This window comes from Diaporthe amygdali (assembly GCF_026229845.1).
Source record: "Diaporthe amygdali strain CAA958 chromosome Unknown NODE_25_length_736740_cov_64_583793, whole genome shotgun sequence".
Lineage (NCBI taxonomy): Eukaryota > Fungi > Ascomycota > Sordariomycetes > Diaporthales > Diaporthaceae > Diaporthe > Diaporthe amygdali.
This window is the reverse complement of record NW_026517045.1, coordinates 610,215-634,170: the sequence shown is the minus strand read 5'-3', so window position 1 is coordinate 634,170 and position 23,956 is coordinate 610,215. Positions and strand designations below refer to the sequence as shown.

The window sequence follows — 23,956 nt, the reverse complement described above, 5'->3', positions numbered from 1 at the left end:
TTCATCACATCACCAGACAACTTTTTTGCTGCTGCCTTGTGCATCTAATATCTAATCCGTACAACTCTCATTCTCTCCTCGACACTGGCTCTGTGCTCGCAGGGTGCGTTGACCGCTGCTGCGCCCTAGCTAATTGGCACACACACACGCACGCACTCGTTGCCACTGCCACAGCCAGGTCTTCCCAGCCTCGGAAGACCTCTGGCTTCCCGACGAGACCATACTCCCGACGCCTCTCGACAGACAACATCGCATCTTGCCTCTCCTCTCGGGACAGCTTCGAACACCCCGACTCCCTTGCCGAACCACACCCCTCCCCCATCTTAAACCGCTGCAGCCGACTCTACACCCGTCTGCTTGCCTTGGCCATCCACCTCTCTCCCACCTGCCAAGCTACTAGACACACGAATATGGCACCGCCCGTCGAGATATCCATCCCAACAACATCCGTCAACTCTCCGCCCGACTCCAAGCCATTCACCCAGTACAACATCACCCTACGCCTCCCTCTGCGCTCCTTCGTCGTACAAAAACGTTACTCCGAGTTTGCAGCACTACACGACGAGCTGACCAAGGTCGCCGGAGCCGCCCCACCGCAACCGCTGCCGGCGAAGCACTGGATCAAGTCGACCCTTACCTCGCCCGAGCTCACCGAAGACCGCCGCCGCGGGCTGGAAACCTATCTCCGCGCCATCGCGGAGTCGCCCGACCGGCGATGGCGCGACACACAGGCGTGGCGGCACTTCCTCAACCTGCCGTCCACGAGCGGCGGTAGTGCCGCCAGCTCCAGCGGCATCGGCGTCGAGGGGAGGGTGCCGGCCATAAACCTGCACGGTGCCAATGCCGCCGCGGCGAACGACCTTACGACATGGACGGACCTGCACCGCGAGATGAAGGGCCACCTGCACGAGGCGAGGCTGCAGCTCGCCCGCAGGGACGCCGCGTCCGACTCGGGCGGCCCTGGCCACGGGTCGAACCAAAGCTCGACAGCGGCAGTGGAGGCCGGCGCGTCGGCCAAGAGGGCCCTGGTGCGGGCAGGTAGCCTGCTGACGGCGCTGGAGGGCGGGCTGAGGAGCATGGGCGAGGAGAAGAGGCTGGGCGAGGGCGAGCTGCGGCGCAGGAGGGACCTGCTGGCTGCGGCGCGGGCCGAGAGGGACGGGCTGGAGAAGCTGAGCTCGAGCCTCGCCTCGGCGCGGGGCGCGAGGGAGGGCGCGCCGAGCACCGGCGACAAGGCCACGCTGCTGTCCGGCGCCGGGGAGTCGTCGTCGAGGGCGAGGGCGGGCGGCCGGGTGCTGGGGGCGCCGCTGCCGGAGACGGAGAGGACGCGGGAGCTGGACAACTCGGGCGTGCTGCAGCTCCAGCGGCAGCAGATGCAGGAGCAGGACCTGGACGTCGAGGAGCTGGCCAAGATCATCCGGCGCCAGAAGGAGATGGGCCTCGCGATCAAGGGCGAGGTCGAGGTGCAGAACGAGATGCTGGACCAGATGGACCGGGATGCGGACCGACTCGAGGCCAAGATGAAGGTGGCCAACAGCAAGGCGCGGAAGCTGGGCAAGTAAAGAAGGGCCACGGTGGGCGTCGAAGCTCGTGCCCATGCCCGTTCTTATTATACGACGCAACACGCGGCGCCATGATTGTGAGCAGTGGCATCTTCTGATGATAATAAATGCGATGCAAGATCAGGAGTACGGAGTTTGGACGAGCTGGTGTGGTTGATTCACCATGGAGCAATTGAGTGTCGAGAAGGGTTCCTACCACTCTTGTCTCCAGCACGGAGTCTCTCGAAGACGGACAGTATACCGCGTACCAAGCAATTGGCATCTATTTCTATTGAAGGCTGACCTTTGTAAGACGCGACATGTCTCCCTATGAGGGTCCATTGCCCCGTTATCCTGCTGTGTCCTGCAGCTGCCTCATGTGTGTGCATGTGTCTATCCCCAACCTCGTGCTCCTCCTCCCTTGGTGTTATGTTGCCCCATAACCAAGTGCATCCGAGGATGTCCTGACCAATCTGTCAAGGCCTTGCACCAGTACGTCGCAATGTACCAACGGGGAGGACTGTCGCCTGCCTTACCCCTTACCAGTCTCGATGCTTACCAAACAGTAGTACTCTCACGCGAGCTTATCAGATTACTGTACAAAAGGAAGCGGGTCTCGCGGGTCTGACAGATCATATGTCTGTGCGGACAACCAGCCCATGCCGGGATGCAGCGATGCAGCGATGCAGACAGATTGAGACATGCCGCCGGGTCGGTCAACCAACATGCAGCCCTCCCGCCCGCTACTCTCCAACGGCTGCTACTGTACATGGCGTTAGGTGCTATAGAATAGGGCGGGATGTAACAGGAGCAGAGGTGCACTGCCAAGACGCAGAAGTCAAATGTTCTCCCACGTCTCTGGAGCCTCTGTGATTTGCCTCGATTGCGTTTTGGGGTCGTGACGAAGCAAACGACGGCAGCATTCGGTTCTTCAGGACTCGGGAGTCAAGCCCAGGGCAAGGCGAGCCGAAACTCGCAGGTGGCTGGCTGGCTGTTCTACCTTGAGTGGATCGTAGGTGTGTGGTTGGCCAGTTTATATCGCGGGTGCCCAACTCGTCCACATGGAAAGGGAAAAGGGTACGTACCTGCACATGGCAAAACGGTACGTCATCGAGCTAAGCGATTGGTCGGGGGATGATCCTGGTTGAACGGGCAAGAACGACAGAGCAGACTGGCAGACAAACCGTTGGAAGGAGCGAGCCGTGGTTGTGTCACCGTGTTGCTCCGTCAACGCTGCGCGCTAGAGAGCGGAACGCACAGCAGATGCTACCACACTGACTATCTAATTGCCCACCGTTAGTTAGTACATTACACATACGGACACTCTGCAGGTGACAGACAAGGCAATGAACTGTGTGTTATTCTCTTTTCCACCCGATTGGATTGGTTTGATTGGGTTTTGATTGGGTTTTGGTTGGATTGGACTGGACACGCAGCACCAGATTTCAATAGACGCCTGATGGCCATTTTGGGCGGTCTTGTGTCGCCCCCTCTGTCTCTCTCTCGTTGTCCATCTGTCTGGTAATTATGGTCGTGCTCTTTCGCCCCCTCGATTCTTTTACGTTCACAGGCTGGGCATGACTGACGGGGCATGACAGGTCGGCTTGCGGTAGCGACTGCAACCCCACGCAAGATTGGTCTTCATCTTGGATTGGAAGATGCAATGTACATCTGTACTGCCTATGCAGCCCGTCACAGTGGGGACGATTCCCGCGGGAGGCGTTGCCGATGCATGACCCAGGCTGCCAGGCAGACTGATACGTATACTGTTAGAACAGTATGTACAACAGGAGACAGCGACTTGATCCGTACCGTACCGTACGAGATAGTGGCCGTGGAGGGTGAGGTGGCAGTGGCAGTGGCAGCAATGGCGGCGAACAAACGAAACGGGGAGGCTGGGGACGAACCCAATCTGCCTTTTACGTGTAAATCTCTGGTAGAGAGGTACCTCCGTTACTCAGCCATCCATCCCAGCTCCTGCCCGCCCGAACCCCCACTCCTCTATATACTTCTTATTCCCTTCTGGCTGATCATTTCGATGAAACAGACACCATCTCCAACTGTCAGGTATTTTTTTGGAGGGGAAAATTAGATGTGTACAGAGAATAGAGAGGCCAAATTGAACAAGAGAGACAGAGAAAGAGACGCGACAAGACAGACGGGCGCTAGGAATCCCTGGTGATAGTGCCCAGACCTGCCTAGGAACCCCTGCTGGGTGGGGACCCCTGCGCCCCTCCACGAAATCTTTTGGCTCTCCCAAGTAAACACAAAGACTTCCGAACCACCCAGCCAGCCTGGGCGGGGGGTGCAGAGGCCAGATGCAACTGGACAGCACACCACTCCAGAAAACCACACAACACAACACACCAAAAAAGACAACCCTGGGAAAACACAAGCATCAATTCTGGGGGACTGCTGCACTGACCGATCGATTCCCGCCGTGCCAGCTCCACACAGGGTCCTCCCCTCTTCTGCCTGTGCCTTCCCGTCGTCCATCCAAACTCCACCCTCCAGTCGAGCCTGGCTCGACCTTAACCTTGACCTTGACCTATACCTCGACCCATACCTCGTCTTCGACCTCATCCTCGACTAAACCTCAACCCAAGGAAGGGCACTACCGAACGTCTTCCCAGGTCTACCCCATCCTCATTTCTTTTAGCGGCTTCTAGCTTCGGCTTCCACCTCTGCCAGTTGCTGCCCTGCCCTGCCCGGCTTGTGGTGCCAGCGTGCTCCTGGTCAGCTCTTCGACACCCTCCCAAGGGTCTTCTCCGTCTCTGCATCGGCCGGCGTTTGTTTGTTTCTGCTTCACAACTTTCCTGGTGAGTCAGTGCCACCTCAGCTGCGCTCACCAACTGCCCAACCGCATGTTTTGCTTGCACTCCAAGCTGTTGGCCCTCGCGGTAGCATGCGGAATCTTGGCCGTGAACAACTGCTTTGATGGTTTACTGACCTTTGTCCTCTGCCTATAGCACTTTTCAGCGACTCGAGCGTCTGCTTCCCAATGGCTTCTCCGACATACCGCTAGACTTTGATTCCAACCACCACCAACATAGTACTGCCCTGGTCTCAGGCTGCCTGTCAAGGCCCAGGTCGGCTGTCTTGCACCGTTTCTCGATTTCCCACGATCCATCTTCGAATTCTCAACCAAGATGAGTGGCCCGCCGCCGCCGCCGCCACCGCCGCCCCACGGCGAGTCGCCAAAGACGACATCTGGTTCTGGGTCAGGCCTGCCGCCCGGCAAGTATGATGTCTTCATCATACCCGAGCACTCGGCTGGCTCAGGCTTCCTCTACCTGCCCTCACTGCGGACAAATACCAACAGCTTCATCGCCGGCTTTGCCTCCGCCCTCATCATGGTCGTCATTGGCCAGAGCATGGCGCCTGCGTTCCAGGCATGGTGGGCAAACTTCCAGGGCATGGGCAACGCCGGCATGCTGCTGCTCGTCATAGCAGTCGGTCTCGGGGCCTGGTCCCTCGGCCGCCAATCGACAGACAGCCCAGGACGCGAGGGAGCGGGAGGGGGAGGTGGTTTCTATTCCGGCGGATCATCCATGCCCGGTGGTGGCGGCTTCAGTAGTGCTGGATCCAGCCCCCACAGCGCTCATCACGGATCTCCCCCCAGCACAGGCCCACCTCCAGATGCCCACTCCCCCCCGCCTCCACCAGGTGGGTCGAAACCCAGTGCGAATCAGTCCAACGGCTCGTATCAGCGACCGCCCCAACCACCCCCTCAACCCAGCACAACTAAACCACAGGCAGAAACACCAAAGAATTCGTGGCAGAAGGCAAGGGACGAGGTCCGCCGCAAGGAGGAGGAGCGCAAGGCCAAAGAGGCCGAGGAGAAGCGCCGGGCCGAGGCCGCTCAGAGGCTGAAGGAGCTCAGGGAGAAGGAAGCACGCGAGCGAGCGCAACGCGAAGCCGAGAGGACACGTCGCGAACAGGAAGCCAAGAACAAGCTGGCTGAGGAGCAGGCCGCAAGAGAGAAGGAGGCCAAGGATAAGGAAGCCAAGGAACGCAAGGAGAAAGAGCAAAGAGAAGTCCGTGAAAAGGAGCTAAGAGAGCGCCTCGCAAGGGAACGAGAAGAGCGACGCAAGAAGATCGAAGAGGATAGAAAGCGGAGAGAGGATGCGGCCAGTCAGGGCCGCAGCACATCTTCTTATGCCTACTCAGGCGTTGGCGAGAAGACGAGCCCCTGGCCAAACGGCCAACCGCCCACGCCATCCTCACCTACTAAGAAACCCCCTCCCCCCACAGCGAAGACCTTTGTTGGCGATGACTCTGACGCCTACTCTTACCGGCCATACGACCAGCCGAAGCGGCCAGCTCGCCGCCTCTCCAAGTCTGATATGTCCGAGTCCTCATGGGCTCCGTCCCAGTCGACGGCGCGTACGTCGCCACCGCCGTCTGTCCGTGGGCCCTACTCGACCAAAGACCCTGACAAGATCGTCATCAAAGCAGTCTACTGCTTCATGAACCAGTTCGCCAAGACGCCGGCATCCCAGCTCATCTCTGGGGTCGGCACCGTGACGGATGGCCTCATCCTCCGGATAACAACAGAGGGCCTGTTCATCGACGACGACATTCGCGGCGTCGCGCAGCGCGAATGGGACGTCAAGGCATGGACCCTCAAGATGGTAGAGGTATGGTGTCCCGTGCACTTTTTGACTGGTGCGATTGCTGCGAATTCTCCATCCCCGAACGGTTCGAAGTCCTCACCCAACCCTGCTTTGAGTGCGAACAATATCAGTACTGCTTTCTTCGCCAAGGTGGTAGGAGGAGGGGCCAGGCTGCGTGCTGCTGAGAGGGGTGCGCCAAAGTCGCTATCAGGCGACGACGCGGATGCCTACCTCGCCGATGTGCTGCGCTCGTGCAAGGACTCCTGCCGTCTTGGCGACTGCGCGTCCAAGTTTGCTGCTTCGAATTTACCTGGCTCTGCGAGCTACAACGACGACGCCTCCAGCGTTACGTCTGGCTCGACCCGCGTGACTAACACCACGGCACAGACTGGGGATTGGAAGGCCAAGGGGCTCCATCTCCTCCGAGCGACGATCCGAGACCAGGAAGGCAAAAGATACATGTTTGTCATCGGCGAGGAGGATGGCTGGAAGGTTGCTGTGGGACTGCAACGCCTGAGACGGGGCACCCAAGTCCGCGCGTTGGGCGTTGCAGGATTAAGCGGCCTCGAAACGAAGAGCACACTCGAGATGCTTGGCTGGGGTTGAGGAACCTCTGGCCATATATTCGAGGGCTTGGGGTTTTCCTTTTTCGAGCCTATTCACAACCTCAAACCGACGGCTGCGACAACGACTGCGACAGGCAAGACAAGCGTCCACAAGAGACGTGTGCGCTCCGAACCGGAGGCACTACATGTGAAGAAGCGAACAGCTGGCTCAAGATAATCTGATGGGGATGACGGATATGATAATGATGGAGACGACTCAATGCTGTAGATGCGGAAGGCAAAAGCGAGGCGTTCTGGAGCCGGGTTGATTATGCCAGGGTCGCGTGGAACTAAATACCATAACACAAAGGCGTGGATCGGAGAGGATGAGGAATGTGTATGCAACTGGAGACTGAAACGGCTTCAACATATGTTTTTCTTGTTCAGAACCCCTACGCTCGATTGGGTTGGACATGCATTCCAGATGGAGTTCGGCTACACAGCCAGGGATAGACCCAATGCCAGTCTTTTTCGGATGTCTCATTTCAATGTGCCAGTGTCTCTGAAGCGTATAGTCTTGTTGACACCATGTTTACTATATCCAATTTTATGCTTGACCCTGTCAACTCTACGACAAGATCCAGCCCGAGAACAAAACTCTAATCTGCTATAGCCAGACGAGCTGCTCGCTCTCTCACATCTTTGATGCCACAAAGTCTGCGGCCGAGGGTACATATTGCGTCGAGTACGAGTAGTGGAACGCTGTGATAAGGTACCCATTCTGGCAGATGTTGTCAAAGGGGTTGCAGTATATCTTGCAGTTGGCCGCGGGGATATTGGTAAAGGATTGGCCGTTGTCTTGAGAATATCACGGTCAGCAAACTTTGCACTTTACCAGGGGTATGTAAGAACGAGAGAGGATGTATTTACCTGGGTCACCGAATGTTACAGCTCCAGCAATCTTGCCTGCGATGTCCGCGGGCATTAATTTGGCGGCGTTGTGGACAAGTTGACCACCCTGGCTGTAGCCTGACAAGATGACCTTGGTGTTAGGGCATTGTGAAAATGCCTGCTGAGCTAATTGAGCCCTGATCATCGCTTCCCGTTAGCAAATTGTTGTCGAAACGGCATGATAAATTCCGACAGCAGGTGTGCTTACATCTTGGCACTGCCAGCTGCATCACCACCACTCAACACACTCAAGAAGGCAGCTCCGTATTCCACGCCTTGCACCGCAACGTTTGCGGCACCAACACGCTTGGCAACCGCCTGGAAGAATGGCGGGCCTGTGGCGGTGCCGACGTTGCCAGTCTCGCCGGAGCCGCGGGCAAAGATGATGGTTAGGGGCTTGCAGGCCCCGGAAAGCCCATTCTGTGTGTCACTTAAGAAGTCGCCGCCTGAAGAGCCTGATGATGAGACCACACTGGATATGCTTGGGATAGATAGTGGGGAAGAGAAGGTGGCGGTGGTGAGGGTGAGGGTAACGAGGAGAGAATTGAGTGAGAACATTTTGGCTGTGCTGCTTCGGATGGATGCTGGCTCAGTGTTTGGGGCAAGATGGAACATAAACCCACGATGGCACGAATGAGGGCCGAAGGCCTGCCATATTTGTATCGATGTTGAATGCCCATCCAGTGTGTTTGCAAAGTGCCGGTGCACTGAGTGCTTGGAGTTATCTGGAGGCGCTTGACTTCACAAAGGAATCTCTAGCTGGTCCTACATGACAGGATTAGCTACATCGCCATGCTACTTCGTTCGCGTGCCCGGGAGCCCTTAGCGCACGCAAACTGGCTGCTCCTCAAAGACTATGACACTAGCGCCGGAAGAGAGGCGTGTTCGTCGTGTGGCCTAGACTTCGATTCCCATTGATGAGATAGCAGTAGGCGCCGTCAGCGGGCGGACCGCGTGCTCGAGCACTCCATAGTCCACATGTCGGGGGCGTGGGCTCCGCGACTGGCGTCTAATAGCTCATACCGAACGAACGGTAGAGACCTAGAATCGTCTTCGCGCGGCACATGTGTGTGCCTGACTTATTGCAACGGCCCAGTTCTCGACTCTTCCAAAGTAAGCACCGTCTCAGGGACCCTTTGTTAAGCTGGGTGGTCCAGCCCTCATGGTCCTGGAGCGACCCTCCACGCTGGTAACAAATCAAGTTATCACTCCGGAGGGGCGGCGTCGCCCGTCATGAATCTACGTGGGCGATTTCAGTGGTCAATGTTTTAGTGTCCTTTCCCATTTCCATGGATACACTAGTAATGATTCTGTCATACGATTGCTTGTAACAAAGCCCCTCATAGGTGGCAGCCCATTGTAAGCGAAGCTTGGATGACAGAGACGAGGATGATGGTGCGCCATCAGTGTCATGCCGATACTCACGGGTTGGGTATCATACCCGAATTGGCAAACACCGTAGCGCAATTGACCATGCTCAAAGAGATAATATTGAGCATGGTTATGACCTGATATCTAGCGGTGGGCCGAACAACTTCGTAAACCTTCCACTGGCATTGTATGATACGGTGACATTGTGTGTTTGGGATTGGAGCCAGAGAGTAGCCTCAGTAGGTCTTTCGTTTCCAGTGGGTGAACGTGCGCATTTCACCACGCGGATAGATGAGGTCCTGGCGCTGGCTTGAATCAACTACATTATTGGCATGATAGGCATGTCATGTTAGGACACCCGAATTGCAAGAATAGCTAGTTGTAGAAGCCCCAAGATGCTGTTTTCTCTATGGAGATCTTCCAAGGTGATTATACAGAGATGTACCCGGGTATCACAGCCGGTTCCGGGGTAATATTTACAAGATTAAGAAAAAGTGTGGTCGCCTGCGATACTTGTCCAATATTTACACATATCCACGAGAACGAGTCTGGCACCGGATAGAACCCAGACACATTGTCTGAAGAATTAGTTCAGCTTTCCAAAGCCAGCACTGCTTGGCACAGTATCCTGAATTGTCGCGGGCGCTGCCGCAGATGCAACGGTCAGGCCAGTGAAGTTGGAGAAGAAGCTGGTGTCGTCCTTGGAGAAGGCGCTGGAGTTTGTGATAGTGTTCTCAACGCAGTTGCGGCCGAGGTAGAGCTTGCAATAGTTCCTCGTAGCCTGCAGCGCCGATGGTTAGTACTTGCTTAAGATAGAATAGATCTCCTGATCCAGATGTGTGGGGGCGGAAGCAAATATTACCAGGCCTGTAGTTGGCCTTGTGGCTCGCTGGACTGCTCATTTGGAGTGTGGGAGGGGAGGGTGTCATTTTTTCAAGTTCACTTACAGAAGTCGAGCCAACTGAAAACAAGTGCCCCTTGAAATCATCCACCACAGTTTGCTTCACGTCTTTGAAAACGCAACCCTCAAACAAGCCCTGGCCATTCGTATCGCCCTCAATGGCATGGCCGTTGTTGTCCTCCCCTTCACATTTCAGGATCAGCGGATGCTCGAGATCAATGAATCAATGAGACGCTTTGAATGGGAAGCCACTTACAAACGCTGTTGACGGCGTGGAAAAGAGTGCTGCCAGACAGAGCAGGTGACCGGCCCGCAGTGTGGTGTACATAGTTGTTCTTGAAGGTGATCTGGTCGTCCGTTCCAACCAACTCGATTGTCCAGTAATGGTATGTGTCACAGCCAGCGGAGTAGTTGGTGTTTCCGTTGATATCATTGTTGGATAGAGTGATCCGATGGCTGGGGGTTTGACCGAAGACGTAGTGCTGGCGGCCCAAGTATTGTGTTGTGACATGGTCGACCCAGATGAGGTCTGCGCCTGAGAATGTGAGAGCATCACCGCCCCAGACATATTGAGGGTTCCTGAATTAGATGTTGAATGAGACGAAAATATTTGCCAAAGGAGATGCTGATCTGTGGTATACTTACAGGTCCGTAATCATAATATTCTGGATAACTGTGTGGTTGGCCAAGATTAGTAAACAACGCAAGATATGTGCTTGAAGAGCCAAACAGAAATATAGAGTCTTCAAATAGGCCATGAGAATCCGGACATGATTTTCATTCGTCCGGAGGATGGCAGTCTGAGAAGTCACTCACTGATGTTGGATGCACCGTTGGTCATTCGGAACCCCTTGCCAATGATGACTCCCTTGTCCTCAACGCCTATAATGGTCTTGTTCGAGCCAAGCTCGATTCCCTCGGTGGCAGCAACATCATACGTAACCTCGACGGAGGGAACATCAGAACTGCACCATGTCCCTGTCGCATCAATCGCTTGCTGGCACCCAGCAGCTGTAGTGTAAGGCGCACAACCCGTCTCGGTCTTGGTGCCTTCACTGCCCAGGAAGTTGAAAGTTTTATCAAGCACAACAACCTGTGGCTCGTCGGATGTCAGGTAAGTCTTGAGTTCTTCTATGTCGGCAGGATAGACAGGTGTTGCATCACCGCCTCCTGTCACGCCGGCCGCAAATCCTTCTGCAGCGCCAGAGACGCTGACCGTTGCAGCGTTTACAGCACGTGCTGCTAGACTGCTAAGCAATGCGGTCGCAACGCTGATGGACCTCATATTGCCTCTGGGGAATGAATTGAATTCAGTTGTTGAACGAATGACTTTCTCTGAAACGATGCAATAGAAATGAACGAATTGAAAGGAAGCGACAATAACCCACAGCAAACAGTCTACAACCGATAGAGGAGACAACGTTGCCCCTGGCTCGCCATGCTGATATATGAAGAGAGCCTCATCAATCTGAAAGGAGTGAAACGGGTCTTACAATGCAAACAGTACTACACGAGCAGATGGCCAACCCTCCAATGAAACGGGGGCTGAAGGTGATTGGGTGGTTAGATTACAGGCGGCGCGAAGGCCCACACAGTTGTCTGGGAGCCCCTGCAGGGGTCAAAACCAATTGCACAATCATGGCCACAATTCGGTCGGCTATACTCTATTCAAATCCTTTCCGTCCTTGACTCCACCTCTCCTTCGTAAAGAATGGATAAGTTTCGGGAATACTAAAGCTATGTTTCCCCATAGCTCGCGCGTATTCGCGAACTGTCACAAGCGATCATCGCAGATATTACGGTATTCGCCCTGCCGTCTGACCAGCTTTGCGCATAAGCGATTATGGCACGCAGCAATATGGACAAGAAAGCCTACCGCGTGGAACGCGTGGTTACGTCTGCATCGAAGGAGGCATGGATTACTCGGTTCCCAGATGAGCATATTCTAGTATATTGTCTTTTTCATATAACTTCAAATTCCACTCTTCCACAATTTTGGTGAAACAAGGCCAGACCAAACAAGCCGTATACATGCGCGTGAGGACCAACCAGACCGCACACGCTGTCGCGGGATGAAGAATAGGCCAGCGATGCCCTCGATAGTATTGTGAAGCCGCATCTCCACAAGTTTGCACGGTGATGACATGAATCTCGGCCTCCAGAAATATGATAATAGCATATTGCTCAATGTATTCTGCTATTCTTAGTAAAGATTTTATATTGCAAATTTAGCGTGCGTGTAAGCTGCTGGAAGCTACTATAGGAAAGTATATACTCACCGGAGCACTTATAAATTACGCTTTAAAGGCTTACTTTCTGCTAAAGCAAATTTAGTTAAAATAATAACGCTTTTATCTATACTTTATTACTTGCTATATAATTTATAGTGCTTTATAATTATAAGCTTAGTTTACTAACTTATTTTTTTTTTAGCTAAAAGTACTAAAGATTTATAAAATAAGAAATTTATTTAGTAAGCTTTTAATTACTTTTTTTATATATATTATTTAGTATATTATACTATTTTTAATAAACCTTTTTTCCTTTTATTATAAGTTTAATTTAATTATATTAATAGTAAATACTAATATACTTTTTAATAGCTTTTTAAAATAGCTTATAAATAATTTATACTTATAGTTTAGCTAATATATATTTTTAAAATTATATTATAAATTAAAAGGGTATTAAAAGTATATAAATTTAAATGTATTTAATAATAAGCTATAATTGGGTTTATAAAATATAGTGCTTTTTTTTAAAAAATAGTATATTAAGTACTTTAAAAAGTAAGATATTAAGTATTAAATAAAGCTTAATATATAGTAAATAAGTTAAATTATTAATAAGTTAAAAAATAATACTTTTAAATTTATTTTAATATTTTTATTAATATATATATTAAAAAAACTTATTAGATTTAAAGAACTTATTATTAATAAAGCTATAAAGTATTATAATTTTTATTTTAAAAATATAGCTATTAAAAAAATAAATAATAGTAAAATAAATAAAGTAATTAGTAAAATTTAGCTATAAATTTAAGAAAATATAAATAAATTAATTTTTAAACTTAATTTTATATAATTTTTTAAGTTTAGTATTTAAAAATAAGTTTTTTTAATATAATAAGTATTTTATAATATTTAAGCTAATATAGTATTAAACTATTATATATTATAAAATATTATAATTAAAAATTACTAAGTATATTTTATAAAAATAAAAAGCTATATAATATAACTTAAAAATTAGTATTAGGTTTAGTATAAGCTTTTTTTTAATAAATAAGCTTTTAAAATTTTAAATATTAAAAGTATAATTATTATTAAAAACTTTTTATATATAGTTAAATATTATTTTATTTTAATATAGTTTAAAACTAAAATTTAAAAGATTATATAAAATAAAGTTTTTAAGCTTTTAAATTTAATACTTAAAAAGTATAAAAAAGTATTTATAAGTTTTTTAATATATAATTAAATTTTTATAGTTATAAAATTTTTAAGTATTTTTACTATATTTAAATAATAAAAATTATAAATTATAATATTATAAATATAAAAATTAAAAAGGTAAATATAGTAAACTTATAAATTATAATAATACTTTTATTTAAAAATATAAAAAGTATTATATAATTAAGTATTAAAATAATATAACTTTTTAAAATATTATTATATTAAAAAAAAGTTAAGCTAATTAATATTTTAACTATTAAATAAGTATATAAAATATATAATTATATAAAGGTTAAATATAAATTATAATATTTAGTTTATTATTAAATTAAAAAATAAAAAATAGTTAGTATTAAATTAAATTAAATTAATTTAGCTATTATTTATTAAAATATAAGCTAATTAATTATTATAAGAGAACTTTAATATATAATATTTAGAATTTATTAAAAAGTAAATATTTTAGTAAATATACTTTAATTAAATTAAATATTAGCTATTTAGGAATTTATAAGATTTTTATATTTTTTTATTTTTATTTTTTTTATACTTTTTATTCTTTATTTTTTATATTATTTTAATAATAAAGTTTTTTAATATATAAAAAGCTTAGTATACTTTTTTACTTTATATAAAAACTTTAAAATTTATTTTTAAAATTTAATTTTATAATATTTTTTTTATAATATATTTTATTTAAAATAATTTCTTTTAAAGTATTAGCTTTTTTATAATTAATAATTTATAATAATAATTTAAAGTATATACTTAAATAATAGTTATAAGTATAATAGCTAAGTATAATATATTAATAATAAATATATAAGTTTAATATAGTATATAACTAATTTAATATAATATTTAATAAATATATTAAAATATTTTTTATAAAGCGGCTTAAGCTATAAATGTTTAATATTTTTTTCTTTTATAACTTTTTATATATAAACTTATTAGTTATTAATTTAATACTTTTAGGAATACTTTATAATTAAATATATATTTAAAAAAATAAGAATTTAAAAGTATTTTTAATATTATATTTAAAACGCTATATATTTATAAACTTAATAGTTTTTAATAATTATAATATAGTATATTTAGTTAATAATATTTAATTATTACAATTAAGCTTTTTTATTAAATTTATTAAAGCTAAATATATAAATATAGGAATAACTTTATTTTTAATAATTAATAAAAAAAAGTAAGTATTTAAAAATATATTTAATAGAAAAATAAAGCTATAAATTAAAGATTTTAAACTTAAAAATATAATAGTTATAAAAGATTTTTATATAAATATTATTTTTAAAGCTTATTTATAGGAATTAGAGGTATAATATTATAGGCTTAACTATATATTATATTTTAAAATGCTTAAAAAAAGTATAGTTTTATAAGTATTTATTAAAAAATATAATTTAATATTTTTTAAATATAAACTATTTTTTATTTATTTATTTTTAATATTTTTTATAATTAAGCTTTATAAATTTTAATAGCTATAAAGTATAGCTAAAGTAATATTATTTTTAATATTTAAAAAATAAAAAGAAAAATAGTGTATATTTTATTTTTTAATAAATTATATATTTTTTAAAATAAATTTAAAATATATTTAGCATTTTAAATTTAAATATTTAAAGAAAAATGCTTTAAAAAAACTTATTAGTATTATAAAAGGAATATAAATTAATAATATAATATAAATTAACTATAAATATTATTTAAAAGTATATATAATAAAGGTTATATTTAAAGCTTATTTAAATTACTTTTTATTAAAGCTTTTTTAAAGAATTTTTTAGAATTTATTTAATTTTAAAAAAGCTTTAAATTTTATAAAATAAGCGTTTATTATTAAAGATAAATAAAGTAAAAGATTGTTTATTTACTTTTTAATATAAAAAATAAAAAATTAAGTTTTACTATTATTATAAAACTTTAAAGTTTAAATTTATTAGCGCTTTAGATTTATAATTTATATAATATATTTAAATAATAATATATTATTATTTAGTTAATAGATTAAAACTAATTATATAATATAAGTTAAAAGCTTAAAAATTAAGTTTAAAATATTATTAGTAAATATTTATAAACTTAATAAAGGCTTAAAAAGAGCTAATTATAAACTTATTAAGCAATTTATTGCTATAAGCTATAGAGTAAACCTATTATTATATTTATAGTTAAAGGCTATAAAAGCAGTTTACTAGATATATATTATTTTATTATATTAAATAAAAAATTAGAAATTCTTAATAAAAGTATTTAAAAAATAGTTTACTTAATATTTTTATTAATATAAATTAATAATTATAAGGAAACTTATTATAAATTTTTGCTTTAATTAAAAAAGTATTTATACTTATAACTATTAAGTTTATATATTTAATAAAGATAAAATATAAGGAATAAATAAATATTTATTTAAAATATAAAAGTATACTTATATAAAGTACTTTATAAATTACTATATATTTAATTTATATAAAATTTAAATTTTAATATTTAATAAAGTATAAATTATATATAATATATATTTTAATAAATAGCTTTTTTATAAAAATTTAAAAAATAAAATATTTAATATATTAATAAAAGTAAAGTTTAATAAACTTATACTTATAATTAAAATAATTAATAAAGTTAAAGAACTTATATATATTATAAATTTAGATTTATAGGTTATAAAAAGAGCTTTAAATAACTTTAATTAATTTTAAAAAAGCAATTTTAAAAGTATACTATTTAATATAACTAATTTATTTAATATATAAAAGGATTAAAATTTAAAGGTAAGTATGCTTAATATTAAAAAATATAAGTTTTGCTAAAATAATATTCCTTAAAAAAAAAGTATAAGTAATTAAATATAAAGATTTTTAATTTTAAAAAAAATGCTTAAGCTAATAAGTATATTAAGTTTAAAGTTTAATTAATTTAAAAATAAGTAATTAGAATTATAATTTATTAATTTAATAATTAAATATTTTTTAATACTTAAATTATAATTAAATTAAAGTTTAAAAAAAGATTAAGCTTTAGTAAATAAAGTTTTATTATTAAAGAAAAATAATATTTTAATAAATAAAAATTTACTATTAAAAATAACTATAAAATATATAAAAGGGTTAATAAAAAACTATAAACTTTTAATATATATAAGCTATTAGCTTATAATATAAAAAGATAATAAATTTAACTATTTTTTAGTATTTATAATTTATTTTTTAAATACTTTAAAATTATTTAAAAGTTAAAAAAAATTAAAAAATACTTATTTTCTAAGTATATTATAGCTAAAATAAGCTAATATAAATTAATAAATAAAAGGTATAAAAAAATATTACTTAAACTATTATTATACTTTATACTTAATTATTAAAGCTATAATTTATATAATAAATATATTAATAAAAAAAAATCTTTATTATTAAAGTAACTTTATAAAACTATTAAATAAATAATAAAATTTAGAAAACTACTTAATAAAAAATAATTTTATTAAAGCTACATATATTAAAATTTAAATATTAATTAAGCTAAGTATATAAAGAACTATAAAAAAAAAAAAGGTAATATTAAAACCTTTACCTTTAAAATAAGTATTTACTTATAAGTTTAATAAAAATAAAAACTTTATAAAATATAAAGTATAGATTTATATATAAAAAAATCTTTAAGCGCTTAACCTATTATAAAATACTTATATAGTAATACTTACAGCTAAATCTTTTTAAATAGCTATTATAATAGTTATAAAGTTTAATTTAAAAATTAATTAAATAAATATAATTAAAGCATTCTTAAACACTATAAAAAAGAATTATAAATTAGTATTTTATAAGCTACTAAATAGCTTTTAAAAACTAAGAAAGTATATATTATTAAAATATATTTTATATAAATTTTAAAATTTACTATTACAATAATATAAAAAATTTAGCTATATTTTTAATTAATTTAAATTTTTACTATTAGCAAAAAAACTATACTTATTTATAAATTAAGCAAAAAGCATTATAATAATCTTTTATATAAACAATATTTTAATATTTTATTATTAGAAATATTAAATAAAAGCTCTTTAAATTAAAAAAAGCATTAAATATATATATAATATAATAAATTAAAAAGCTATAAAATAGTTTTTAAATATATAAATAATTAGGAACTATTAAAAAAAAATAATTAGCCTAATATATAATATATATCTTAAAAAAATTATATTTAAGTTTAATTTAGCAAATAATAAAAATTTTTTACTAATAACTTTTTTATTAACTAGCAAGCTATAAAAATATACTAAAAAAGCTATACATACTAAAATTAAAAAATATTAAAAGCATATAAAATTAGTATTATATACTATAATAATACTTTACTTAAATATAGTATATATAGCTATATAGCTTTTATAATTCTTTATAAATTCTAAACCTATATATTTTAATATAAGCAGCTATTTAATATAATACTTTTATTTAATAAGAATATTAGGAATTAAATATAAAGGAAAACCTTAAAGTACTAATACACTCTTAATTACTAAAAATACTTTTTTTATAAATAATAAAGAATTTTAAAAGTTATTTTAAAGGTTTATAATTATATTATTTAGTAAACTAATTTATTAAAAAGTAATTAAGCAAAATATAATAACTATCTTAACTATAAAAGCTAAACTTACAATTTTAAACTATATAGCTAAAAATATAATAACGTTTTAAAAAATTTTTACTAATATTTTACTAAATATTAATAAATTATAAAAAATCTACTATAATAATAAATAAACTATTTAGCTTATTATATTAATAAAAAACAGGCTTACAATTTAGCTAAAATATTTAAATATTTAATAAATATAGTTAAAAAAATAATATTAAAAAAAAGAGTTTAAAATTAAATACCTTAAAACTAGTAAAATACTAGCTAATAAACTTATAAAAAACCTTATAAAAGAATAATTTAAATACTTTTAATTACTACTAAACCTTTATAATATAAAAGTATTAGTAAATTAAGTTAAATAATATATACTAGTGCTAATAAATTTTATTTAGTTAAGCTTATAAAAGCTTATTAATAGCTAAATATTTAAAATATTAACTATATTATAACTTTAAAAAGTAATATTATATTAAATAAAAATAATTTATAAAGCTTTATATAAAGGTATTATATACCTTTTTAATTATATTTTTTATTATATAAGTAAAAATATACTTTATATAGCGTTTAAAGTTAGCTATATAGTAATTTTTTTTATTAATATTTTTAATATTATTAAAGCTAATAATTTAAATTTAGTAAGTAATTTTTTTATTAAAGTTTTTAATTAAAAAACTATAAAAAGCTTAAAAAGTATACTTTTTAATACTAAAATTAATTAATATATTTAAAAATAATTTAATATATTTATTAGTAGTTTTAATAATATTACTGTTTATTAATAAGCTACTATTTTTAAATATATTTTTTATATTAATATTTTTAATATTATTATTAAGCTTTTTAAAACTATTATTTAAAAGTATAGGAGATAAGCTATACTTATTTTTAATATTATTAAGTTTATTAATAAAGTATTATTTTAAGCGCTTTTTTTAAATAGTATAAATATTTATAAAAATCTTTTTATTAAGGTTAATAGCTATATTATAAAAAGCTTAAGTATTAATATATAAAATAGTAAAAATAAAAGTATACTTTTTATTATAAATATATTATAAATAATAATTATTATTATTAAAATAATTAAAATAACTATTATTACTTTTATTATTAATAAATAAATATATATAAATAAAATAAAGCTTATTATATTAAATTATAGTTATAAGCTTAAGCTTACTTTTAAAAAATAATTTATAAAGCGCTTTATAATTATAAATAATAATAAGTAAAATATAGCTAAATATTTAAAATTTTAAGCTAGTATAATAAAAAGCTTTTAAAATATATTTTTTAAAAAAAATTAAATTATTTATATTTAGCTTTTTAATACTTTTTTTTTAAAGCTTTATAATATTTTTATATTTACTTTTAATAGTAATATAAGCTTTTTTATTAATTAAAAGCTTAGCTATATTTAAATAAATATATTAATAATATTTTAATAAATAAATAATAATAAAAAGTATTTATAAATAAAAAAAAAGTAAAATATTTTAAAATTAATAAAAAAGTTAAAAAGTATATTTATAATAATTATAGCTGGTTCCTAGCTAATAAACCTAGTAAGCGGGTTTATATTTAGAGAATATTTAAAGTAGTAATATTTTAAGCAATATATAATAATAGTAGATTAAAAGCTTTATAGCTATTTTAGGTAAATATTTAAATTAACTGCTAAAAAGCTATCCTAAGCTAATACTATTTACTAGTAATAAGCGTGATTTATATAGTTTATTTCTTTAGCTAAAGTAATAAAAGCGTTGCTTTTAGTGGCTTACTTAAAGCGTTGCTTACTTAAAGCAGTAGGAGTATTGGATTATTTAAATTATTTAAAGTAAAGCGTTGCTTTAGTTATTTTAATTATCCTTTTACTCTATTATATAACCTGCTTTTATTATATAGTAAATCTTTTTAAGCCTGCTTTGCTAGCTTATAGGGTTTATCTATGCCTTTAGGGGATTAATAGTGCTTCTCTAGTTTTATTTTTATTATATTTATAATATTATTCCCCTTCTCTATTGCTTCTTTATCCCTAAAAAACCTAAATAAGTTCTTTTCTCTCCTATTTCTTTCTATATATTTATTATATTTGTTCTGCTAATAATTATATTGTTGCATATAGAGAAACCGTATTTTAAGAAATCAGATTAGTATAATTAACTATTTACGTTTATTAAGTTATTAGGCTTTAAAATTATACTTTATTTGTTTTATTCCGTAAAAGGGTAGTTTTATTAGATAATAAAGGGTGTTTCCTATTATTCTGCCTGTATTAAGTAAAGCAAAAGGTATAATAGCTTTAAGGTACTAATAAATGCTTATAAGTTCTGGTTTTCTTTATTTTTCTATTTTTTTTTTTTTTTCTAACTATTCCTTTAATATCTTGGGTTATTATAAAAGAAAAAAAGTTGCATTTTTAAAAGCTTAAAGCTTAAAAGGCCTTATATAAAGCTTATTATTAGGCGAGTAAAACAATAGCCTATCTGGATTATTTACATTATTAAAGAGAGTTTTTAGTTTATTATAGGGCTAGTTTAGTAAATAAAGGTTTAGCTGCCTTAAATGTATCCAAAGAGGCTGATTATGCTAAGGCTATTAATTAAGTTATAGCTAAAAAGTTTAAAGCTATTTTTAACATTTAATAAAATAGGGGTTTTAGCGTTATAAATTAGGGTTTTATAATAAAGTTTACTAATATAGATTTTTTTAACTAATTATCTAGTAGTATACTCAAAGTACCTTTTAGCAGTTTACTAGGTTTTAAATAGGTTTTTATAAATTATCTTTATTACTATAATTCTTCTACTTAACTAGATATTCTATTATTTTCCTATATATTTGGTGGTTTAAGATGCGTTTTACCTTATATTCTGGTTTATAGTTATTAAGCTTAATACTAATAGCTAGCATTATATTAGCTAATATAGGTTTTAATATAAAAATATAAAAAACTAGGTAAATTCTTATTCCTTTTAATAGTGTGAATTTATAGTTTATTTCTAATATTCTTTTTTTAATTTTAAATAGTTTAATCTTTTTAAAATTAAGTTTATTATTAGGTTGCTTAGTTTTAATTTGTTTTTTATAAAGTAGGTAAACTATATTTCCTCTTTTAAAAGTTAGTCCCTTTAACCTTTATTAGTTTACCTATTTTACTATACGTTTTTAAATAAATCCTAAGTTTACTATAATTTTTTTATAAATATTTTTAATTTATTTTATATAATTAGTAGCCTATAATACTTTTATATTAAAAATTAGGTATTAATAAACATCTAAATTAAATCTATAGTTAGCATAGAATAGCAAAATATTAATAGTATATATATTTATACTATTATATATAAATTATACTAATAATAGTAATAGTATTTAATTATTCTGCTAATAGTTAATATAATAGTATATATATTATTTTAATATTTAATTAAGTTGTTTTGTTTACTTATTTATTTATAAATATACTGTTATTAAAAGTTTATACTTAGCTTTTAGTTATTTTATTAAAAAGGACTAAAAGTTTAATATAAATAGTTTATTTTAGTTAAATATAATTTTATTTAGCAGCTTATATTAGCTAATAATTATCCTAAGAAATATATAGATAAGTTCTTCTATTATACTAGCTTTTTTATAAGGTATAAAATATATATACTTTATAAATCTGTCTACTATAACTAGGATGCTATTATAGCTAATTCTTATTATTAGTTCTTTAAATAGGGGAAGCTTAATAATAAAGTTTAAGCTAATTGATTTTTATAGTTTATTTAGTATTAGTAGTAGTTATAATAGCTTATATAGCTTATATTTTACAGGCTTACTTTTATTATAAAAGTTGCATTTATTAATAACTTAGGTTATTTTTTATTTTGTATTAGGGAAGTTTTAGTATTGTTTTAGCTTTAGGTATATAGCTTAGATGCTTTAATAGCTATATACTAGTGCTTTATAAAGTTTTTTAATAATTTCCTTTTAAAGAGCTATTAAAAGGTAGTATTTTCTCTTATAAAATAAGGTTCTATTTATATCTTATAGCTATTTCTTTTTATTACTTAGAATATCTTTATAGCTTTATTTTACCTAATTAAGTTAGTTTACAGTAGACTATACTTAATAGGCTATTGTAATTTATTGCTTTAGTAAGTTGTTTTTTAGTTAGTTTATAATAGACTGCCCTTTTAAGCACCCTATACTTAAGCTTTCATTTAGGTTCTTATAAAATACTATATAGGTTTTAGGTAAAACCTCCTATTAATAGTTTAATTATCTGCTAAGAGTATCTGCTTTTCTATTTTCAGATCCCTTTTAATATATAATTTTAGTATTAAACTATAAAAGGTATTCTAACTATTAAATTTACTATTTATTAAGTTCCTTAATAGTTGTGAAGTGTACTAGGTTTTTATAGTTTGTAAATATTTATATTTAGTGTTTTGCTTTAATTAAGTAGTGTTCCTATTTTTTAAATGCTTTAATAATTGCTATTAGTTCCTTATTATATATTAGGTAGTTTAGTTTAGGTTTATTAAGTTTTTATAAAAAGAATGTAATAGGGTAAAATTATTCTTATTTATTGTATTATTTTAGTTCTCCTTTAATAGCAAAGTTTAAGGCATTAGTGCCTATATTATAAACCTTTTTAGGGTTTGCTTTTATAAGTATAGGTTTTAAGAGAACTTATTTCTTAATTTTATTAAATATGTTTTATTCTTCTTTTCCCTATTTAAAAAGTTAATCCTTTTTAGTAAGGTTAGTTAATAGTATAAACAACTCTTTATAGTTCTTAATATATTATTAATAAAAGTTAATATAACTTTAAAAGCCCTTAATTTCCTTAATATTAGTTAGGGTTAGCTAATCCTTAATTACTGCAATTTTAAAAGCCTGTATTTTAATTTCTCCTAATTAAATTATATATTTAAGGAAATCAACTTTTTATATATAGAAGTAACTCTTTTCTAGTTTTACTAAAAGTTTAGCATTTTAAAAAGTTTAAAGGACTTAATATATATACTGCTTATATTGCTTAAGTATTTTTAAAAAAATTAGAATATTATTTAAGTAAACTACTATAAAGTAGTTAAAGTATTCTTATAAAACGTTATTAATTATTACCTGAAAAAAGGTAAGCGTATTAGTAAGGCTAAAGGGTATAACTAAGTATTTAAAATAACTATACCTTATTCTAAAAGCAGTTTTCTATTTTTTTCTATATTTTATTCTAATAAGGTTATAAATACTTTTAAGATTTAGTACTATAAACTATTATGCTTTTTAGAGTTTATTATGTAATTCCTTAATAAGCGGAAGGGGGTATTGATTTTTAATTATAATTTCGTTAAGCTATTAGTAATCTATACAGAAGTATAGCTTTCTATTTTTCTTAGGTATAAAAAGGATAAAATAGCCTGCAGGTAATATAGATAGTTGGATATATCCCTTTTTTAAGTTGTTATTAAGGTATTCTTGTAATACTTTAAGTTATTCTTTATTAAGGTTATAAATCTTATAAAACTTAAAGTAACTTCCTTCCTTTAAAGGTATCTTATAGTCCTACTAATTATACTTAAATAATCTAATATTAAGTATTACTTAAAATAGCTTTAAATATTTTTAATACTTTTTTAGGATCTATTTTAGGTTATTTATCTTTTTTTATTATTATATAAAATAGATAAACTTTTTAAATAGCAGCTATACTATCTTATAATGCGCTAGATATTGTTGTTTTTATATTTATTATAAAGTTCCTTTTAGGGATATAACTGTAATCCTTAGGATTTCTAATAAGTAGTATATTTATTCAAGTATTATCTGGATTTCCTATATCCGCTACTATACTACTTAAGCTAGCTGCTTTATTTTTCCTTTAATTTATAAC

General features: G+C 35.2%; 3 protein-coding genes across 3 annotated transcripts; 2 read left to right on the top strand and 1 right to left on the bottom strand.

Annotated features, from left to right (window-relative positions):
• Window positions 1-410: 410 nt before the first annotated feature.
• On the top strand, window positions 411-1,559 carry J7T55_008040 (uncharacterized protein; the record flags this gene model as incomplete). Its single annotated transcript, XM_053131194.1, has 1 exon — window positions 411-1,559. The coding sequence occupies one exon, from the start codon at window positions 411-413 to the stop codon at window positions 1,557-1,559; it is 1,149 nt and encodes a 382-aa protein (XP_052990874.1).
• Window positions 1,560-4,687: 3,128 nt separating this feature from the next.
• Window positions 4,688-6,760, top strand: J7T55_008039 (uncharacterized protein; the record flags this gene model as incomplete). Its single annotated transcript, XM_053131192.1, has 1 exon — window positions 4,688-6,760. The coding sequence occupies one exon, from the start codon at window positions 4,688-4,690 to the stop codon at window positions 6,758-6,760; it is 2,073 nt and encodes a 690-aa protein (XP_052990873.1).
• A 633-nt stretch (window positions 6,761-7,393) lies between these two features.
• Window positions 7,394-8,208, bottom strand: J7T55_008038 (cutinase; the record flags this gene model as incomplete). Its single annotated transcript, XM_053131191.1, has 3 exons — window positions 7,394-7,557; window positions 7,630-7,787; window positions 7,859-8,208. The coding sequence occupies 3 exons, from the start codon at window positions 8,206-8,208 to the stop codon at window positions 7,394-7,396; spliced, it is 672 nt and encodes a 223-aa protein (XP_052990872.1).
• Between the last annotated feature and the right edge of the window lie 15,748 nt (window positions 8,209-23,956).